The sequence below is a fragment of the Siniperca chuatsi genome, linkage group LG9 (genome assembly GCF_020085105.1).
Source record: "Siniperca chuatsi isolate FFG_IHB_CAS linkage group LG9, ASM2008510v1, whole genome shotgun sequence".
In the NCBI taxonomy this organism is placed as follows: domain Eukaryota; kingdom Metazoa; phylum Chordata; class Actinopteri; order Centrarchiformes; family Sinipercidae; genus Siniperca; species Siniperca chuatsi.
In genome coordinates, this window is record NC_058050.1 from 13,682,070 (window position 1) to 13,698,012 (window position 15,943).

Here is a 15,943-nt window from a genome sequence, read left to right on the forward strand (position 1 = left end):
CACACCGACCCACCCAACAAACAAACAAATCAACAAACACCAACGATAAAGAAACGCTGCTATGACAGAAAATAAAGGCCAGTAAATCCTGTAATTTTCTAGCTCCAACAGGCTCATAAACAAAAAGATATACACCATTAAATCACTCAATTTCCACATTTTTGCTGTTTATTTTTGCTGCTGACTTGCCTGTATACTATTTATATCCACTGTGACCTACTGATTAAATACCATAAACTGCCCTTTCTCATGGTTCCCTGAGTCCTACACCCTAAAGAATGGATTTAAAGAACCAGTGTGTCTGTGTGAGCAAGACAGTGATTTGCATCCATCCTGTAAAGACACTGTGTGCCATTCTTCTGTCAGAAACAAGGGTGGGTGTCTGTGGAGTCGCACTGGCGCTATTTACCCCAACTCACAGACTTATCTCTGTCCTGAGAAGACCATGTAACTTACCAGCTGTCTGTACGGCTAATCATTGATTCGATCATTAGGATCCTAAGACTTGGCCCAGGATCAATGTTTCTCTCTGTCTGTCTGTCTGAGTTTTGAAAGGTACAGAGAGACATTAAGGCATCCCTAGTGTTGCAGCATGCTGATGTGGTAACCACAGTTTCCTCTGTATCAACGGAAGACAGTAGCAGATGCACACAAAAAAGCAGCAGTAAGAACTTGAGCCTCTACATGCCAGCCAAAACTGTAAGTACTGGTATTTCTTATTTTATTTTAGATATCTTTCCGCTTGCTAGTCTGCTTGCTTGTCTGCTTACATCTGTGATTCAAAGGCTGATTGTTCACCTTCCCACTCTGCAGAATCCAGCTTTCCCACAAACAATACTTCTTCGTCTTTGTGGATAAAACCTATCAGCAAATCTCAGATACTTTTCTCCTTCAGTTGACATTGCAGTCCCACAGATTCTCAACACGTGTGGAAATGGAGCTGTGCTTAAATAATAATAATAAACTTTATTTGTATAGCACATTTCATACAAGAAATGCAGCTCAAAGTGGTTTACAATAAAGACATTACATGCACATGATGGAAAACAAAACCCACTTGATAATAATAATAAAAAATTAAATTAAAAATAAAAGCAGAATGCATAGAAGTCATAACATAATATGGAAAATAATGATAATAATAATAATAAAAATAAACTTAAAAAATAGAATACATAGAATGCATAAAATAAAGTAAAAAACAGCATTTTAAAGAAGTGCAGCAGTGCATAAATGCAAAGCAAGTGCAAAAGGAGTTTCCGGCCTGTATCGGGAAAGTCATAGCTAGTTAAAGGCTCAAGTGAAGAGACAAGTTTTGTTTGAACATATGTCATACAAGAGGTGTACTTTTAACAATATTTATCCCTACTGGTATTAATTGGGTCTGCATGAGCTCATTGTGATCTCTGTTTCCAATGAAAGGTGCTCTGTTATTATGTATTTTGATACCTGCTCAGCCCACATAATTAATCTCAGTTTTGCCTGAGGTGGGGTTGATACTATAAGCCTGTTGAGAAATGTCATTCTTGTTCCGTTTCACACAATCATCTGAACTCTATCTCCTCTCCCTTGAGCTATGAAATGCTGATGTGAGATGCAGTTTGAATATACTGTAGGGTGTGTATATAGCCATGTGCGTGTGTGTGTGTGTGTGTGCGTGTGTGCACTCCCTGTTGAGCCATTAAGCGGGTGACACATTGAATTGTAGTCAGGAATGCTACCCTGTGAGAAGAGGAAAAGAGGGAGAAAACAACAATGGGAAGGGGAGGAGAGAGAAAGAGAGTCAGACAGAGAGAGAGAGAGAAAATGAGAGAGGACAAGAGAATAAACCAGTGTGGCAGGTTTCCGTCACTGTACACAGTCCATCATGCAAAGCTGATGGCAAGAAAAGAAGACAGAGGGAGAGAGGAGTTAGGAGCTGATGTCATAACAGAGCGCTGCCTTCATTATGAACCCGTGTCAACACATTGGTCCAGGACAAGCACAGGAGTCAATCTTAGAGAAGGTACGGTGCGTGTGTTTGTGAATGTGTGAGTGGATTAATAAGCTAATTTGTAATGTGTCTATTTCGCCTGATGTCTGGGTATTTTTGTGTCTTTCTTTCTTTTGTGCTGTTCAATCGGGGTTTAAAGTAAACTGTGCAGTGTTGCCCAGGTTACCCAGATGGGAGGCTTTGTGACCTAGCAAAACAAGTGTTTCTGTAAACTGACACTCAGACTCACCTGCATTGGGAAGCACCACAGAGACTCCCAAAGTTACACACTGTAACCTAGACTAAACCTAAACAGCTTCATATAATTATACAGGCAGTGCTTATCTAATTCCCTTGTCCTATTGTATTTGTACAGTAAACAGCTTACAGTATTTGTCTTCAATGTCAATGAGAGAGAGAGATGATTGGATCCTAATTCTGACTCGATTAATGATCAAAGATGGTTTACCGGCTTACTGACAATGCCTGCCGTGTATGGCTATGAACTCAGATACCCCTGATGAGCCATTGTCCGTCAGTCATGCTATCTTTCTCTCAGCAGGCTGTATGTAAATCAAAGTCACTTTGTCCTCATCTTTGTCCATCTTATCTGATCATTTCACCTAAATCCACTGTTACGAGGTTTCAGTCAGTCGTTGTCTTTCTTTGATTCTATGAGACCGATACACGCAGCACAGAGCCTGATTGCACTTTATTACATAGTTTTTGCTGAGTGGATTGTTGTTAGGTGAGTTCTTCCAGTTTTTGGTTAAGGTTTAGCTGACGCTGACAGGTAGTCATGGGTATGTTGCTTGTGTAAACAGCCGTTATGATATGTGTGTACAACAGAGTGCATTATCTGACTCCCACTGTTCTGTGAATGGGCTCATTGAGTCAGTGTGAAGGGAATGTCAGGAGGGCAGGGACAGGCGTTTGGAGTGAGTATACTGTAGTGTTTTTGGTTCTCTGGCTCTATCTTTTGTTCTGTTTTTCTTATCCTATTTTTCCATCTTATCATTTTCATATCTTCTCCATTCAATGTACACTTTATTGCTTCTCTGTAGCATGTTGTGTTCACTGTCCTAAACCACTCTATGATTCTGATTCTGACCATTTCGAGGAGCCAGAGCGACCACAATCCACATATCACAACATTCCAGTCCAAGCCATTCTAAGGATGCAAATTTGTACATTTTTATGCTTGGCAGGCAATGGGAGCTGTTCGCTGAAGTTGTGCTGGGGAACCGAAGACTCCAAGGGGCAGAACAACAAGAAATCAAGGAGAGGAGCCCAGAGGAGTCATCTCTTCTGGACCACAAAGCAGAGAATCATCAGGAGCATCACTGAAATATCAAACATTTTAATGCAGGATTTGTTTCTGTGAAAGAAACTAATGAGAGGACTTTAATTGTGCCACTCTTTTGTACACACTCAAAACTGCAGCATTCAGACAAACTGTTTCCAGAGTGCCGTCTAAAAGATAGTTGCTTGGAATCTCTTAAATATCAAGTTCACTCTTCCGCTCTTTTTTTGGGATTTGGCACTTGACAGGCGGTCATTAACTTTGTTTACTCTCTGACAATGGCCTTGCTCCCTACTCCAGCAAGTGAGCACAACAAGCAGAGGACAGGAGCATGCTTCACTGTCCGCTCAGCTAACTCTCCCTCTTACAGTCTCACTCGCAGACCAGGTGTTAGGAAACCCAGAGTTTTTTCAGAGGAGGAGAGGGAGGGTACTGAGCAAGTCAGAGAAAGAGAGAGATACAGGATGCACACTGGCACAAATGGTACAAACAAGGAGGAGGATCGCACAGTCACCGGTTATCAAGCCAGGACTGGGAGTCGCAGCAGTGTCAAAGGTCAGTGTGAGGAGAAGGACACATCAGTCCATGAAATGTCTACCAAGCAGAACCAGAATGGCACAGCAGACAAAACAACCACAGGGTTTGGCACTGATGGAAGTAGAAACCCTGCATCTGAAAGCCGGGGCAGGACAGAGTGGAGGATATACAACCTGTCAAGTAGAAGTAAGAGTTTAGATTGGCGAACAGGGGAAAGAAGCCCTGATCGAGGCAAAAGGGCTGACACATTCTTGTTGTCAACCAAAAGAGGAGGGGACATCAGTAAACAGGCTGGAGGCTTGGATGAAAGACGGACAGGAGTTGAAGGAGCGAGGGGCAGGGTGATGTCTTCAATACAGGCCTATTGTAACCCTGCATGTACAAGTAATGTTGTTCAAGAGAGGAACCAAGTGAGTCACATGAGTCAGACTTTGGACAGGGCCAGTAGGGGTCATTCTCTCCCCTCCAGGATGAGGTCCCAGTCTGGACCTGGCTCTGGTGTCAGAGGGACAGCTACTTCGTTTGGGCCCAAAGGAGGTCAGAGTATAATGGAGCGGATAGAGAAACTCTACGGGTCAGCTGGTCTTGGTAAAACAGAGGATTGCAGCAAAATTAGGGATTTCTCTACCACAGACTTCCTCATTTCGGCACAGCAGAGGTCATATGGCAGGGCAGCAGGGGGAACCTTCCCCAGGCGTTTCTCATCAGGAGAGAAAAGCAGCCTTAGTCCAGTGCAAAGCAGGAAATCATTCACCTGGACACAAAAAGACACTTCAGGTTCTGAGACACTTTCTTCCGCGACAAGGAGGAACAGGGAGAGATGGTCAGGGGGACAGTGCCAAGAACAGATACAGGGCAGGTATTCAGAGAAAGGGGGAGTTAGCTGGGGAAGAGGGTTAGAGGAAATTGGCACAAGGTCTCTGGATAGAGCGAGGAGCAGGTGCACTGTAGCAGCTCAGAAAAGATCTGCAAGGGCTGCAGGAGGAATTACTGTGCCTCCACAGTCAGACACTTTCTTAGAAGAAGAGAGATCGGTTTCTTTGAATGATTTGTCTGGATTGAGAGAGAGAAGAGCAAATGGAAGTAAGGATCAGGGCAGGGTGAACCATGGAGAGGAAAAGGGCGAGACTAATGGAATAAATGGAACATTGAGAGAAAAAACTGGGAGGCTTAAAGAGCAGGAAAAAGAGGAAGAGATAGATGATGGCGCAAAAGAAACAACTGATTTGACGAGCGGCATCAGTGATGAAGATGTGTTTGAGTCAACACAGAAAATCACAATGAAAACAATAGAGAGGAAGAAATGCCAAGATATATTGTCAGCCCCCTCTGCAGCCAGTGTGAGAAATAAGATCAATCAGTTTGAGGCTCTGACACAGAGATCCCAGGGTTTGGCTACAGGACAGGTCCTGATGCCCAGACGGGCATTGTCTGTGCCAACGCAACACTGCAGGGCTCATGATGGAGTGAAAAAGAGTGGGTCAGCAAAAGCGATAGGTGGAATGAGAGACAAGTGGGAGGGATTGAAAGAGGGAGAGGATGCAGGTGAGAAAACTGAGGAGAAAGTGACAGGAGCAGGAAAGAAGCTGGTCTCAGAAAGGTCTTTATCAGTGGACGAGGTAGGACTAAGATTAGGGAGGAAAGAGAGAGAAGGGAATAATGAAGGAAAAGAAACAGATGGTGGTAACAAATGCGCTGAAGATTTTGGTCAATATTCCAGACTTAAGACTACACTAGAAATCCCACTAAATGGAGGAGCTCAAAGACGCCGTACAAACTTTTACATAGATGAGATAGATTTCTCCAAAGTCTCAAGCCCTGAGGAGGCAAGGAAGAGACCACCGTCCTCACTACTGTCCAACTTCAGTGACACTTCTGCTGGTGTGCAGAAAACAACTGCCCCTAGGATTACTTCACCTGTTAGTGATGAAGACACAACTCCAACAAACACTCCAAACCACTCACCCTTTCTTTCACCTACTGCACAACCGGAAAACACCACTCCGTTTGCAGACAGTGAAAATGAAAGCATTTCTGTCCTCACACAAGCAGCCAAAACTCCCGAACCAGATTCCCCATCTCTCTCTCATCCCCTCGCCACTTTGTCCCACAGCAACCTCCCCTATCTCATCTCTCCAGATGTCAAAGCAGCCCATCCAAATACGGAGAAACAGGTGTTGGACCTGGATGCTTGGTTAGCTGGCTTGAACACAAAGATTAAGGTCTGGAATGAAGATGAAGATGATTATGAGGATGATGATGATGATGAAAGTACACAAAAGGATGAGGATTCAAACTATGATTCGGACTCTGGAGAGTCCTCGGTGACCATTACTAGTAACATGAGTCAGTCAGATCGCAGGAGCTTCAGTGTCAGGTGGGTACTTCTTATATTATCAGATATCTGATTTGATTGAAGTATTCCAACAACTGGTCAGTTTTTTACCCTCAGAACTCTCATCTTTCTTCCCTGTAGCCTGTCAGACCTGTGTAACTTTGCTGGAGTTGACTCTGAGTCAGAGAATGACAGCGATGAGAGGCAATCTAGAGGCCGGAGGTCTGCCTCTCTGAGCTCAGACATGTCGGCCCTGTCTTGTGTGTCTGTGATGCCCAGTGAGGAGCTCGACAGGCTGCTGGAGGATGTCCGGAACCTGGGGGACAGCAACCTGCAGGTACAAACAACTGGGCATCAGTAACTTTTTACATGTTTTTCTGTGGTATTGAACCAACAATCTTTCTATGGCTGGTCATTTCAATGGCCCCTTCTTTGCTTGGCATTAACCTGTTTAGATAGGAACAGGAATACATTACATCTGCTACTGTTAGATTTAGTAATGATGCGTGATTCCAATAAAATGCCCAGTTTGTAGATATGTTTTATTAAACAGTTCTTTACAGCTCACCAGTTGCTGCTCCAGTATTCTCCATAGTTTCCTTTTCACATGAAATAAACCAAAATGTTCCAAGAAAATCACAAACCACAAATATTCAGTAAGGCTGGGGCACAGCGCAGCATGAGCATGGTCAAAAAACTGTATGCTTCTCAATTGATTACCATGACCTCCTTAAGTACATCTCTTTCAATTATCTATCTATATCTATAAAATGTCATAAAAAATCACATCAAGAGTGTAACTACAACTTTCTCTTTCTTCCCTTTTTGCAGGACTATGACGATGTGCAGGTGGTGGTTCTCCATAAGGAGGTGGGAGTAGGACTGGGCTTCAGTGTGGCAGGAGGCGTGGACCAAAACAAGCCAATCACTGTGAGGAAATACCTGATTTCTCCTGAAAAATATTTAAATGCGTTGTCCTCAGTCTCTTCATTTGTCTCTCGCTGTCTTCTTCTCAGGTTCACAAAGTGTTTCACTCAGGTGTTGCAGCCCAGGAAGGCTCCATAAGGGAAGGGTGCCAGGTCTTGTCAATCAATGGCACAGCACTGTGTGGCTACGCACACTGGGAGGCCCTGAGGGTCCTGAGAAGAGCAAAGACTCGGGATTTAGGGGTGGTGGTCCTGAGGAGGGGAGGGATTAGCACTGTCTGTAAAGGGGGAGCGCAGGCAAATAATCAGGGACCAATGCAGACTCAGTTCACTGAGACAGGTGAGAAGTCATACTTTACCAGTTCTGAAAAGACATTAGTCCTAAATCTGCAGCAGTCTAAAGTGATAAACTCTATCTGTGTTTTTCTGCTTTTGCTGCTCTCTCAGGTCAGCGTGTGTGTGTGCGTCTGGAGAAGAACAGCAGGGATCTGGGCTTCAGCCTGGAGGGAGGTGTAGACTCCTGTCCAGAGAACAGACCACTTACTGTGCAGAAGCTCTTCCAGGGTGAGAACTGAAGCTCACTATTTCAGATCTCCATAGAGAAATGCAGAGATTTGGACGTCATTTGAACTGAAAGAGGCGGACATAAAATACATTAGATGGCCAAAAGTATGTAAACATCGAAACATAACATGTGGACACCTGAACTTTACACTTCTATGTGATTGATGAACATCTCATTCCAAATCCATGAGCATTAATACAGCAGCTGTAACAGCCTCCGCTGTTTGAAAAGTCTTCCCACAAGATTTTTGAACCTGGCTGCAGGGATTTGCAATGTCTGCGCTTCACTAATGAAGCGCAGACATTGGGTGATAAAGCATAGCTTGCTGTCGACGTTCCAGTTGATCCCAAAGGTGTTGGATGGAGATGAGGTCAGGGCTCCCTGCAGGCCATTCAAGCTACTCCACACCTAACTCAGAAAACCATGTTTATGGACCTCACTCACTGTGCACAAGATCACAGTCTTAATTTGGAGCTCAAAACATGAAAAGCTCCAGGCTAAAAGTACACAAACGTATGAGGACAGGTGTCCACATACAGTATAACTTACAGTATCTTCTCAAATAAAGTAAAATCTTTAAGACACCAGTTTTGTTCATATAGGTTTAATAAAACAAGACCTATTTTTATCAACCTTATCAGAATTAAGATTCTATATTTAAATACCATATACATACTGCATTATGTTTTCATTACCACTTTGAGTTGACCTCTGTTTTTTATACAGACATGTTCATTAAAGCCGTTTATTGAATGTTCCCTTTCCACCCTTTACCCTTTCAGGAGGTCCTGTTGACAAGGTGTGTCCTGGTGATGAGGTCGTAGAGATTGAGGGTGTGAGCATGGTGGGGATGAGACGCCTGGAGGCCTGGACTTTGATCAGAAAACTGCCCCCTGGGCCTGTGGACGTAGTGCTGCGTCGCCCTCTCAAACATCTGGAAACATGAGGATTATTGAGGTGCTTTGTGCACAGTAAAGATCAGCGACTGATGACAGACAAGAAACTAAAAGCCATCCATGAGAGACAGCATTGCCTGTAGTGGCTTGAATTAAGTGAGATATTTCGGCCTAATGTCATTAAAACAATTAGTTTTTATAGTCATTATAAAGAAGCCCTAAAGGAAATATAATCTTGGAGACCAGGTCAAAAGTGTGTATTTTCCTTCACTTTATACAGGATTACATCTACCTCAAGGCCTGGGGTATTTCTGTACCAGCCATGATTAAAGTGCACTGATGGCTCATACATTTATTAAGTCAACCAACCTTTGTAACAGATAGTTTTGTCATTTAAAAGCTAGTAATGTGGGCCCTGTAAAAATACATTTGAAAATACATGTTGTAATATATATTGTGAATAATAGCTAACTGCATATAGAGTTTATATTGCTTTTAATAAATCCTAACTTAAAGTGATGTTTTTTGATTCTTATGTCCAGCAGAGGGAGATGTGATATTATCTTTCTATCAAAAAAAGCCCTGGGGACAAAACTCTGCAGCAGGGTAAATGTATCTGTCCTTTTATACATTACCAAACAGTGATACTCCTCAAAAGTAGATGTGATAAAAGAGGTCACTAGCTGTAGATGCAGCTTTTACAGTCTCAACACACCATGTCAAGCCTACCAGTCTGTCTTCAGGTGAAAGAGCAGTAAAAATGACAGAAATCAAAGCATTTTCACCAGTGAGGATGCAGGACTGACTTGGTGTGTCAAACAGTCTTTGTGTCCTTTATATCTTATCTGACGTCAACACGTTTTCGTGCCACAGTCATGTGCCTCTTTGAAAATGATCAGCAATAACATGGGTCTTTACTCCTACACAGCAATTATTTGAGTTATATAATCCATTAGGAGTCCAGAGTTCAGTGAGAGGGGTTATGGTGACATCTTGCTCTCTGATGATGAGAGGGGCTTCCGTATCAACCACCTTACCTAACGCTCACCAAGGAATGTTTCACCACACCAGTGATAATATAAGTTGTACATTTATTTACTGTCTATGGCTTTTTGGACTTGAATTCCATGAAGATCATTTACCAGTTTTCACATTTCAATTTTCAATATCCATTCACAAAACCTACTGGTTAAAGCCAGGCTGTATTAGGCTTCCATTTAGCCATTCTTGTTTTATATATATATATATAAATATTCTGTGGCTTATTGCCCTCTGTCAGAGCTGTCAACACATAATCTGACTGTTTATGGCCTCTGTTCATATAAGCAACCTCTAACAGCTGAGGGACATTACGTTCTCTGCACCAGCCAATCCCGAGGTGTGACAATCTAATAAATGAGTAATAGTGTCTGACCAGCTGTGGGGAAAGATAAAGCAGAGAAGTGGAGAGGTGGGATACAGTGCACGGGTCCTCAGATGCTCAGGTGGAAACTTTTTTTGGCATCAGCACTGACACCTCCTTCACTGACACCACCGCATCAGCTCCTGGACAGCCCGACAGCCCGACAGCTGGTCTGTCTGACAACAGAGACAGAGTTCCAGCAATGTTGAAGCTACGTGTTCTGAGAGTGAGGAATGCCCTGGTGCGAGAGTGCATGGCTGAGTTCTTGGGAACTTTTGTCTTGCTGGTAAGTGACACTCTTTGAGTTGGCTTTTGATTTTGAGGGCATTGTATTTGTATTTTTTTAAGTACATTTTATTTATTTTTATTTTGTTATTTTAATAAGTTTAATAAGTACATTTTTCTTAGTTTTGGGTACATTGGACGTGAGTAATATGAGATTTATATTATGTCCTTAAATTGAAGGGTTATTGTATTAATTTAATCTTATCTCTTTACAAAGCTCTTGTTTGCTGACCAATGGCAATATTACAGTATCACATGAAAACTCTTATTGTCATTGTATTGGTAAAGCTGCTCCAAGGTTTGAAATGTAGTGCATACATTTTTTTCCATAAATTGAACAAAATGCAAAGATTGTATATGTGTTTTAGGTTCTTTTTTTCATTTATTTGAATATTTATTTTACATATGACACTTGAAGCACTGGTGAAGTCATTTACTAAACCACTTCCTAGAAAGGTGATATTTGAATTAACACAATATTCCCAGTATTATTCAGTTAAGATTTAGAGTGGTGAGGATATTTTTCTATTCCCATTTCAGTTTACAGTATTTTGTTTGCTCTAAGAGAGAAGGTCAGATGAACACAAAACATTCATGAACTGATAAAAAAAAAATTGCCATCACAAAAGATGTAAAATGATACGCTTAAAATTAATATAATCCATAGAATGAATTAAATAACATGATCCATGTTGAATTTACATTCATACAGGTCTTCCACATGTCATCATTTCACTGGCACATCCAACTGCTGTTGCCAAAAACTTCAATGGCCTAGCATTTACATTAATTGTTATGGTACCATAACATGTGCCCTCGACCTCTAATAAATACATAATACAACAATGTCAATTAGTGATTTATAGCCCATAAAGTTTAATCAGAAACCGCAGGTGTGGTTTTTATGAGATAAATACATCAAATAAATTTGTGTTTTTACTTTTTTGCTCTCTCATCTGTGGGGTTCAGAGTCAGATGGTTTGTTATATGGCAATTTAGATAAGAAGTGGACAGCTGCATTACAAAGTCTAAGCTGGATGGGGGGGGGTTAATTAAATTTTAACAACCTCAAAATAACTGATAAGTTTGACGTATAAATAATCAATTGCTAAGAGAGCCATAAGGAATTACAAAATGTGTATTTTTGCCTGTACCACTTTGAAGTGAGCTTTGGTGTCAGTCATTTTTGCCATGGAAGGATTGTTTCTTGTTCCCCTGAAGTTAACAGTATTTCTCCTGACTTTTCGGGTTTTCTCTCACTCACTCTGTCCACTTTATCTGCTGTGAAGCTCTTTGGCTGCTCTGCTGCAGCGCAGGTGAAGACAAGCAGAGAGACTAAAGGCCAGTTCCTGTCAGTCAACATGGCCTTCTCTGTGGGCGTAATGTCAGCTATGTACCTCACCAAGGGCATCACAGGTAAATGGACACTAACTTTTCCCATGATATGATCTTTTAACTCAGTATAATATCACACTCTCAACTGGCATCCTTGAAAGATTAACACAGTAAACTACAACAGCAATATTCAGTTTGCTGCCTCATGACTTTTCCATTACTGCAGTCATTCACTGATATGAGCACTCTAGATTACAGTAATATCTGGCGCTTATGCACCTTTTCAAGGTTTTCACTCTGACTGATATCTGCCAGAATACAACTACTCTTAGTTGACACACTACAAATAAGAGAGAGAGATTTCATTACCTTCCAATCTCTCTCACTGGAATTCACTTCTATCTTCCTCCTTCCTGTCTCCCTCCATCTCCTATTTTTCTGTGTAGGTGCTCACCTGAACCCAGCGGTGACTCTGAGTTTCTGTGTGCTGGGCCAGGTGCCCTGGGGAAGGCTGGTGCCCTACTGCCTCTCCCAGCTGCTGGGGGCTTACATGGCATCAGGGCTTGTCTACCTGGTCTACTATGGTTTGTCTTTCTGGCACCTCAAACATTGCATTGAAGTTATTCAGGAGGCTAGTAGAAGAACACCTTAGACACTTTGGATTCTCTTTTAATTTTCACTTTATACACATTTGCAAATCTATTTGTTTTGTTGTTTGTTACATTACCTCTGTTTCTGTCTCAGATGCTATAATGGAGTTTAGTGGAGGAGTGTTGACTGTATATGGCTCAAATGAGACAGCGTCTATATTTGCCACATATCCCTCAGAGTACATGACTTTGGGTAGAAGTTTCCTTGACCAGGTCAGTGGGAGGATTTGTGTAAACTTTAATCAGTAACTGCTGTTCCTTTATTTAACTCATAATAGCTGCTTTTATACTTTTCATTAGGTAGTGGGCACCGGCATGCTGATGTTGTGCATCCTGTGTTTGGGTGAAAAGAGGAATACCCCGGCTCCCTCTGAGCTGATTCCTGCTATAGTGGCAGTGATTGTCCTGGGGATCTCCATGTCAATGTCAGCTAACTGTGGTGCCGCAATAAATCCTGCTCGGGACCTGGGGCCACGCCTCTTCACACTGACTGCAGGCTGGGGCACTGAGGTCTTCACGTAAGTATCTTATTATCTTATCACTTAACATATACAACTTTCCAGGCAAAAAACTTATGAATGCATATTTCTTATTAAACATTTCAAGGCTTCACTGATGAAGCTACACAATTAATTCAAACTCTTATAATGACATTTGAAGAGAGACATTGTTTGCCATTCTTCCAGGTCTTTGATCTTGTGTTGCACAGAAAATGTCAGAGGTTATCAGACGATGAAGTTGTTTTCTGCAGGATCAAAGGAACATGTGGTCAGCTTGTTACAGAACATCTGATTATGACCTGTTGTTTGTTCCACAATGCAACCTGTTGCTCTATATGATCTTATAATCCTATGGCTTTTTCTGTGGTTCTATAGCTCTTCATGCTTGATCTATTTAAAGCTGCATTAATTAATTCTTGCCCACTAGGGGGCAGAATAACTCTGAAACATGCTGACAAACACACAGCTGGGCCATAAAACCAAAACATTGTGCTAAAAGAGTAAAAAAATATCTGTAGAGCTGCAGAGTTGGGTAATAATTCTTGGCGGGTTCATCAATTCAATGAGCAATTCCTTTCACATTGCACATTCAGTGTCAATATAAAAATTGTTGATTAATGCAGCTTTAAATAAAAAAATGTGACACATCTCAGTGCTGGATAATATAGCCTATACTTCGCCAACAGACAAACTCTCATATGAAGTCCTTTCTGATGTTGATCTGGGTTTCTGCTCTCCAGGTGTTACAACTACTGGTTCTGGGTCCCGCTGGTGGCCCCACTTATTGGAGGTGTTATAGGTACTTTCATGTATTTGATCTTCATCCACTGGCACTTGCCTGACCCAGACTCCCCTGAGACGCTTTCCACTCTCTCCATCATCAGTGACAAAATCAAGCTGCCCAGCACCATGTGGGACAATGGAGAGTTAAAGGCTGCACATTTCTAAGTTTTACTGTAACATCAAACATACTTACATTGTGGCACTCAATTTAAAAAAAAAATCCAATTTTATAAAGACATTTCCAAGAACTTCATGGTTACAGTCTTTGTGAGATTTGTAAAAAGAAACAAAAAGGGTTTATTTATGTATTTCTTTAATACGAATCTGTTCAGAACAAACACTGTTCTTGACTCCTTAAAGGCAGTTGTAAGTATGCTTGAGTTGGCTTTTATCCATTGCTTTGTTGTATTTTTCATATTTTTCACACACAGGTGACAGAGAGGGAAACCTTTTCATTGTTTCACGCTGGTAGTAAGTGTGTGTCTTAAGTGTGGTTTACTCTACTGTGTGTGAGGAGAAGAGGGTCAATTCACGGACCCACTTCAGAAAACACAGGTCTCCAGCGTCTAGAGGTCTACATTGTGATTATGTGAGTCCTTTCATCAGTGTTTTAAATTACTTTGCTCTCTTGAGTCCACCTGGAATACACACAAGAGATTGCGAAAATTGCGAAAAAGGGTTGATTACAGAGTAAAGAAAGTGTTTGAACCTTTGAGGTCAACACTGTATTAAATTCTGTGACATTGACAATGTCACAAACTACATGTGACATCAATTCACAAGCAATAACGGGACAAGAGAGCAGAAAAGGACAAGACAACAATCTCGAGCCTACTTTTTTCTCAGTATATTACTCTTTAAACCTTAGATTTTTTTAACATTTACATTAGTCCCACTTCATTGTAATATTACCCACAACAGTCAGAAGAGCATTGTCAGAAAATGACAATACAGCAGCTATGGTGCTAAACCCACAATTTAACAAAATAGATTAGGCTATTCTAATCCTGATCCAATCCATACAGTTTAGATTTTTCATCATCTCCCCACAATGTTCTTGGCTTATGCCATAAATACTGTTTTGACATAATAATACACACAATCCAATGATCCAAATAACCTAAAGGATACAATAAAATAAAAAACAACGACTAAAGCCAACAGAATACAACAGGTGCACAAATATGGGATGCTGTCAGCTTCAACTGACAGGCTGGTTGTGTGATCCACAAGAAGACACATGAAGAAACCTTTGAAATGGAACAGATATTTTTAATCCTTAATGACATACTCAGTCTAGAAATGTGGGCCCCTGTGTTAGGACACAGCCTTTATGCCAGGCTCTGCTTGTTTGTCATCAGTCTGTCGGTGGGTATTAACTCTCCCTCTCAACACAATCTGATATCAAGGCCTTCAACATGCTGGGCAATTGGAGAGCAGAGGGCTTCAGGTAAGACTAATGTCTAGATAATGGTGATCACCATGAAAATATGAGAACACTTCAAAACAAACTGATTTTGCTCTGTCTAAACACCTCTCTGTTAGTTCTGGTGGGTCACTCTACAGCTCCTTAATTAGAGCCCAAAGGTCTCTGCCATTGGAACAAAACTGCTGCTCTGGAGATTGGGAAACTTGATTTGACATTTCATACCTCCTCCACCCAGAGATGCTCAGCTTGATACAGAGAATACAAGGCAGAAAGAAGATCAAAACAATGTGAGGACCATCTCTTCATCTCCCCTGCTTCCCAAGCATTGTGTCACATATGAGCATATCTCTGCATGCTACAATATTTTTAAACATTAACGTAATTTGAATTTTGATAGGGATCCAGTGTATTGATAGATGTCTATGGGCTACATGTTTGAAAGTTTTAAAAAATCTTTGTTGGTTTGAAAACGAATTCAATTCTTACTTTACAGCTTTAAGCCATAAAACAATAAAAACGGATTTCCTTTGACATGTTTTTCCCTTCATGAAAGATCTGTTGGCAAGCCATGAATTTGCAGACACTATCAGAAATATTATAACATATGTTTACATTTTAACAGTTGACTCTACAGATGCAGTGTAGGTTACCATAGGAATTTTACAGTCTTTTTTGCATTATGTTGGGCATAATGCAGATGTTGCGACCTTGAGTTGTGAACAGATGTTGAAGCAGAACATGCTAACAGAGCAGTAGAGGGCGGTATGACACAAAAGGAAAGAGAAGGACATGGCTATTGATAAATGTGAAAGAAAAGTGTGTGCTCAGGCTGTTAAAGCAGTTAGATTTGTATGTGTAGATAAAAAGATAACGTGTTAAAAACAGAAACATGCCATATCATAGGTTTAAATCAATAAAAGTGTGCCAAACCGTGGCCTTATAATAATAACAAAACACCACCACTGATGTAGAGCAAAATGTCAGATCCTCATTGAACGTGCTTTAAGGTCCTGAGAGCGGAAGGT

General features: G+C 41.3%; 2 protein-coding genes across 5 annotated transcripts; both read left to right on the forward strand.

The window, feature by feature from the left end:
* The first annotated feature begins 48 nt into the window (after positions 1 to 48).
* Positions 49 to 9,053, forward strand: si:dkey-92i15.4. Of its 4 annotated transcripts, none has more exons than XM_044209328.1 (7): positions 49 to 699; positions 3,181 to 6,189; positions 6,289 to 6,484; positions 6,979 to 7,077; positions 7,164 to 7,413; positions 7,521 to 7,637; positions 8,421 to 9,053. In XM_044209328.1, the coding sequence occupies exons 2-7, from the start codon at positions 3,554 to 3,556 to the stop codon at positions 8,582 to 8,584; spliced, it is 3,462 nt and encodes a 1,153-aa protein (XP_044065263.1). In that variant the 5' UTR covers positions 49 to 699; positions 3,181 to 3,553; the 3' UTR covers positions 8,585 to 9,053. The 4 variants fall into 4 exon arrangements, with proteins under 4 accessions (XP_044065263.1, XP_044065264.1, XP_044065266.1 ...); XM_044209329.1 differs by lacking the exon at positions 49 to 699 and adding an exon at positions 1,654 to 2,005; XM_044209331.1 differs by lacking the exon at positions 49 to 699 and adding an exon at positions 2,610 to 2,720.
* Positions 9,054 to 9,933: 880 nt separating this feature from the next.
* Positions 9,934 to 13,742, forward strand: aqp10a (aquaporin 10a). The gene is made up of 6 exons (XM_044209334.1): positions 9,934 to 10,222; positions 11,511 to 11,637; positions 12,003 to 12,140; positions 12,301 to 12,419; positions 12,507 to 12,724; positions 13,447 to 13,742. Exons 1-6 carry the CDS (start codon positions 10,139 to 10,141, stop codon positions 13,652 to 13,654), a joined length of 894 nt encoding a protein of 297 aa, XP_044065269.1. The 5' UTR covers positions 9,934 to 10,138; the 3' UTR covers positions 13,655 to 13,742.
* Positions 13,743 to 15,943: the final 2,201 nt, after the last annotated feature.

What these genes read in the sequence shown, in the direction of transcription:
- aqp10a (XM_044209334.1), top strand. Translation starts at nt 10,139, where the DNA reads ATGTTGAAGCTACGTGTTCTGAGAGTGAGGAATGCCCTGGTGCGAGAG. An exon ending in CCTCACCAAGGGCATCACAG is followed by an intron (nt 11,638 to 12,002) that starts GTAAATGGACAC and finishes TTTTCTGTGTAG; the next exon opens with GTGCTCACCTGAACCCAGCG. An exon ending in GTAGAAGTTTCCTTGACCAG is followed by an intron (nt 12,420 to 12,506) that starts GTCAGTGGGAGG and finishes ACTTTTCATTAG; the next exon opens with GTAGTGGGCACCGGCATGCT.
- si:dkey-92i15.4 (XM_044209328.1), top strand. Translation starts at nt 3,554, where the DNA reads ATGGCCTTGCTCCCTACTCCAGCAAGTGAGCACAACAAGCAGAGGACA. An exon ending in CGCAGGAGCTTCAGTGTCAG is followed by an intron (nt 6,190 to 6,288) that starts GTGGGTACTTCT and finishes TCTTCCCTGTAG; the next exon opens with CCTGTCAGACCTGTGTAACT. An exon ending in TGGGGGACAGCAACCTGCAG is followed by an intron (nt 6,485 to 6,978) that starts GTACAAACAACT and finishes CCCTTTTTGCAG; the next exon opens with GACTATGACGATGTGCAGGT.